This window comes from Pinus tabuliformis, chromosome 4_2, assembly GCF_031772625.1.
Source record: "Pinus tabuliformis cultivar Carrire ecotype Pingquan chromosome 4_2, CPIR1, whole genome shotgun sequence".
In the NCBI taxonomy this organism is placed as follows: domain Eukaryota; kingdom Viridiplantae; phylum Streptophyta; class Pinopsida; order Pinales; family Pinaceae; genus Pinus; species Pinus tabuliformis.
This window is the reverse complement of record NC_142304.1, coordinates 290,884,876-290,890,522: the sequence shown is the minus strand read 5'-3', so window position 1 is coordinate 290,890,522 and position 5,647 is coordinate 290,884,876. Positions and strand designations below refer to the sequence as shown.

The following is a 5,647-nucleotide window of genomic DNA, read 5'->3' as shown; positions in this document are numbered from 1 at the left end:
CAACAATATTTATCAAAATCTAGTTAGTCATGTCACTACTAAGAATTTGAGCCTCGAGAAAGAAGATAACAACAATTCCACTCAACCTTCACTCAATTGGAAAAATTGTCCTTACCCTAATATCACTATTTAAATAATTTCCAAAAAACAAAAACTTTAATAAACTCATAAAATCCTTAAATATCCTATGTCCACCACAAATATTAAAAATGATATTAAACAACAATGACTTTGAAAAAAAAAAATAAAAAAATTTAGGAAAAGGTCACATGTTGGAGCAACTGGAGCGCACGAGAAGCCATATTCCCGTGGGCAAATCCACCGAAAACATGGACAAAACATGGACAAAACAACGGTCAAAAGGATGCTAAAAACGACTAAATTACAGATTTCTGCTACATGGTGATTGAAAATGGACAAAAAACGACCAATCAAAGATTCCAATAATCATTGAATAGCCGATCTACCAACAAATTGCACTACAGTGGAGTGACAGGGTCTTTGGGGATGGCCACAGTGTTACCTCCCAAGAAATTCAAAAGTTTGTAAGGTGGAATTGCAGGGGAAGAATCAGGATGGCCATGAGACCCTACAAGATTATCTATTTGTAATTTGTAAACTGTGTAAAAGATGATCAATCATTTGCTTAAACTAATTTAACTCATGAAATATGTGATGAACCTGTCATTTCAACTTTCTTCTGAAAGAATTGGATAGTGGCATGGCCAAACACTAAAAGTAAAAGAATCTAGCATTAGATGCCCATTCTTGTGGTTTGCTGCCATGCCCGATAGCTTCCACATGATTCCAGTACAAGAATGGTCAATGACACTAAAGCATGTACCAGGCATTGATTGAAAAGTACTCTGTATCAGAATAGACATGTACTGCTACTTCTCCATTAACCTTCCAAGCCTATATAACAGGACACGTTCATTAGATCTCTGTGGTCTGATCTCTTTGATTCCCAGTCCCATTTTTAGTAAAAGTAAATGCTCTTTGACTGACTGTAGAATCAATGATGGCAAGAACTCGAAGCGTATGCAGAGACCATTACCATGCATTAATGAATATCTGCATCTATTTTCTGCTTATGTTGGTCGCCAATGGCGATCAGAGCTACTTCAAGGATGGCTTGACTGCTCAGGAAGCTGACAGAGTGTATAATCTTCCCGGACAACCCGAGGCAAATTTCGCTCATTATGCAGGCTATATAACAGTGAATGAAGCCCATGGCAGAGCTCTTTTTTACTGGTTTTTTGAAGCAGAAAACCAGCCTTCTGAAAAACCTTTGGTTCTCTGGCTTAATGGAGGTCTATATCATCCCCGTGACTTATCATTCTTTGCTTGTTATTGAATGAATATACAATTTCCTCTGAAGTTTATAGATATTAAGTTAGTTGAACTCCTGTTGAATAAATCATACATGTATTCTTTTGGGCATTTGTAGGACCTGGATGTTCATCCATCGGTTATGGAGCAGCACAAGAGTTGGGTCCGTTTCAGGTAAAAACGAATGGCACAGGCCTTTCCCTGAACTCATATTCCTGGAACAGAGGTAAGCAGAGGATTGGAACTGGTCATCATCTTATAAATTAGAAGATAATGTATATGATTTCTGAGACCGCTCCTCCTAATTTTTACTCTGCACGCAGTGGCAAATTTGCTCTTTTTAGAATCTCCTGTGGGTGTGGGATTTTCATATACCAACACTTCTTCTGATTTGCTGGCGCTGGATGATAAATTTACTGGTAAATTCCATATTGAACAGAAACAATTTCAAAGATTAGTGTGTTATCTTTAATAATATTAAATTAGTGGTAAAGGATCCTTCCCTGGTTTTGCAGCTGAGGATTCATATGAATTCCTTGTGAGATGGTTCCAGAGATTCCCACGGTATAAAACCCATGAACTCTACATAGGAGGAGAAAGCTATGCAGGCAAGTTTCATGTAACTAGTTAATAATTTCGTGTAACTAGTTTCAATCTAATCGTAGCCACCAGACTGCAGCGTTAATAATTTGGTAGCCACTCGCTGTTACAAAAGAGATAGGGTGGCCCCCAAAAAAGATAGGGCGTCATTTTCTCTGCAGCCTTAATAATGGGATAGTTTTGGGTTAAAATAGATTTTTATAATTTTAATTTAATTATTAGTAATTATTAAGTGAATGGTAGAGATTTAATTTTCATAGAATATGTGAGAATATTCAAAATAGTATTTATAGAGTAAGATTAATATTTTTTTCCAAATTAATTATATATTTTTAGTTAATATTAATTAGTTAAAAAAATATTATATCAATATATGCGGTATTGAAAAGTTATGGTATTAACCCATAATATTGTAATAAAAGCTATTTACAATTTAAAAATTTCTATAATAAAGTGGAGTGAATTTCTATGATAAAGAAGTTACATGTTTTTTTAGCTAATATATATGTTTTTTTTTTTTTTTAATTTGGGTAATTTGAAATATATTATAAAATAAGAGTTTTGATTATGTAGATTATCTTCGGGATACATCGCATTAGGTTTTTTTATAATCGAACCAGCAACCGTGGTTCCCATCTTAAAGATGAACCACCATTGCTAGTTCGAAACGTCGATTATAAAGAAATCTAATGCAATGTATCCGGAAGATAATCTACATAATCGCGAAACTGGGAGAAATTTCAAAGACAAAATTTTTTTGATGTTGATAATAAATTGATATCTATCTGTAAATTACTAACCATTTAATTTATATGACTAATTAGTAATAATATATTTTGAAATATAAACTAGTAACAATATATCCTATATAACCTAACGTAGAGCAGTAGCTGCGGTGAATGCTTTGCAGCTCGGTACATAATAAAGTTTACCGTACACTTTGGGATATATACATTTGCAGGTGTAATGCCTTAATGGGACCGTATATAAATCATGATATATTACTATTAATGGTGCATTGCTCTTTGGGTATTGTGTGCCCTTACGAATATGGCAATTCCTATTTCCAACCCCATTGAAACATAAATGCAGCCTGACATGCAAGGGGAATAACAGTTGCTTTGTTGCTAAAATGCCAAAGTCAACCCCATTGAAACATAAATACAAGAGAACTGCTATATCCCTTGCATGTCAGGCTGCATTTATGTTTCAATGGGGTTGGAAATAGGAATTGCCTACGAATATAGGCAAGAATCTTACTCAGTTTATTTAATCATTTCACTTGACTTTCAGGCCATTATGTACCTCAGCTTGCAGAGCTTATCTATGACCGGAGCCAGAAGAACTCAAAATACCCTTCCATCAATTTCAAAGGCTTCATTGTTAGTACTAGAACAGATTCTATCATTCATACTGAATTTGTGAAAATGACTGCAAGCACCTGGCATTGAAGATTTGCTAAGGTTGTGATGCCATATGCAGGTGGGCAATCCTGAAACAGATGAGTTTTATGACTGGGAAGGAATGGTAGATTATGCTTGGACCCATGCTATAATTTCTGATCAAAAATATAATCTGGTTAAGAGCATTTGCAATTTCAAAGTGTTTGACTGGACGGATGAATGCCAAGAGGCTATAAATTCTCTGTTTGAGGAGTATAGCGAGATTGACATATATAATATCTATGCACCTAGTTGTCTTGAGAACTGGAATTCAGGAGTAAGGGCGAGAGGCAAGCTTACAGTTTCACAAAATAAGGTAATTCACTTCAAAGTTTCAGTATTGGATCATTTCAGTAGCAAAAATATGACATAGCCTTGATCTCAGTGTAATGGCTAGTACTTGCAGGTTTCGAGAAGGGCATTGGGATTCCTTTACAGTGGTGGGTATGACCCGTGTTTTGAAGTATACACAAATGAATATTTCAACAGGCCTGATGTTCAAGAAGCTCTTCACGCAAATGTTACAAAGATTCCATTCAAATGGGCAGTCTGCAAGTGGGTATCTGTACTCTAATCACTAATATAGGTCATGATATCTCTGAATCCAGATAATGTTATATCTCAATCTATGGGGATAAAATATGTTTGAGGGGCAAATTTCTTCACTCATAATAGTTCTGGAGATTTGGGTTATAGATGAATCTACATAATTGTTAGAAAAAATGTTCGAAAAAAATCAATACATCTATTAGTTAGATTACGCTTAAATATATATAACATACGCATTCAAGTTATCAACCTAATGTGATAGCATCCTTCATCACTCTAGATGCCATAGCTAAATTTCAGAGCAACAAATCATCTTTCATTTCATTTTCTAAATCCTGACTCTGATTGCTTGATGCAGTAATTCTGTGTTTGAAACCTATAATGACACGATATTCTCAATTCTTCCAATCTACACAAAACTTATCAAAGGTGGTCTAAAGATTTGGGTTTACAGGTATGTCAAAGATTTTATATATGGATTCGCCATTTGATGTTTTGGATGATTATTAATCGTTAGTTTAGACTTCAGTGAACATAACATTGTTATGGTCAATGTTATTAGTGGAGATATTGATGGGAGAGTACCTGTAACTGCTACGAAATATGCCATGAATGCATTACATTTGCCCATAAACCAACAATGGCATCCGTGGTTCCATGACAGACAAGTAATTCTCAAAACTCCTATCCTGGGTTCCAACAGTTATCAATGATTATCAACGCAAATCCATGACATAACCAGTTTTTTTTTTTAACGTGTATGTTAGGTTTTCATGTCATTATTCAGAAATAACATCTAGTCATTATTGTGTTAGTTTTAGTTTGAACTTCTGTGATCAGTTTATTCTGTTCATTGTTGGTCACTGGGATCTCCTTTTGTGAAATTAGGTGGCAGGATGGTTTATACAATACCAAGGATTAACACATCTGACATTTAGAGGAGCAGGGCACGTGGTTCCCTTAAACAAACCCAGGCAAGCATTGTCGATGATAGAGGCTTACTTGCAAAACAAAGATCTTCCAAGGAAAAGGTGATTGTGTGGTTTGGGCAGGGCAAAATTGCCATCCCAACCATTGCAATGATAAATATATGCAGCATGCATTTATGTAATAAGCTTTGGCTTCTGGTGATGGGCTAACATTTGCCTTTATCTAAACAGTATGTAACCTTTCCTGTTCCACTTTTGGTGTCTCTGGAAATGCAGGTTTCAAGAAAATTTTCATGAAGTTAAAATGGTCATTTATTACGTAATTTCAACCATTGGATTGGATTGTGTGTTGTTGGTTCAGTTTGAACCATCAGAATCAGCGGTGTTTTTTTTGTTTTTTTTTTTTTTAAATTATTAAAAATATTATGTGTATGTTCATGATTTAATAAAAAATATAGATATTTATGAATGTTATTATATAATTAAAAGTTGTAATTGAATTTATTAAACTATTTATATTTTATAAATAAAAATTTGTGATTATTTATGTTAAAATTTAGTGATGTACTAACATCCCGTCTTTATACTTGAATTTTTGCCAACTATATTGTAAGAATTGTCTTTATTACTTACATGGTGTCTTAAGCCTATTAACATCTATTAATCATTTAACTTGTATAACTAAGCTAATAAATACATTATATTTAAATATACTAATTATTTATTTGTTGTAACAAATATATTAAATTTAAATATTGTAAGTGATATTGGATATTTTAACTCTCAAATATGTTA

General features: G+C 33.9%; 1 protein-coding gene across 1 annotated transcript; it reads left to right on the top strand.

Moving 5' to 3' along the window:
* The first annotated feature begins 558 nt into the window (after window positions 1-558).
* On the top strand, window positions 559-5,152 carry LOC149169135 (serine carboxypeptidase-like 26). The gene is made up of 10 exons (XM_089427027.1): window positions 559-1,313; window positions 1,451-1,558; window positions 1,656-1,751; window positions 1,848-1,940; window positions 3,226-3,314; window positions 3,415-3,690; window positions 3,781-3,929; window positions 4,282-4,377; window positions 4,486-4,591; window positions 4,812-5,152. Exons 1-10 carry the CDS (start codon window positions 1,019-1,021, stop codon window positions 4,956-4,958), a joined length of 1,455 nt encoding a protein of 484 aa, XP_089283153.1. The 5' UTR covers window positions 559-1,018; the 3' UTR covers window positions 4,959-5,152.
* The last annotated feature ends 495 nt before the right edge of the window (window positions 5,153-5,647 follow it).

Coding starts and splice junctions, on each gene's coding strand:
- LOC149169135 (XM_089427027.1), top strand. CDS start 1,019: ATGATGGCAAGAACTCGAAGCGTATGCAGAGACCATTACCATGCATTA. Junction 4,378..4,485: donor CTAAAGATTTGGGTTTACAG/GTATGTCAAAGA, acceptor CAATGTTATTAG/TGGAGATATTGATGGGAGAG. Junction 4,592..4,811: donor CGTGGTTCCATGACAGACAA/GTAATTCTCAAA, acceptor TTGTGAAATTAG/GTGGCAGGATGGTTTATACA.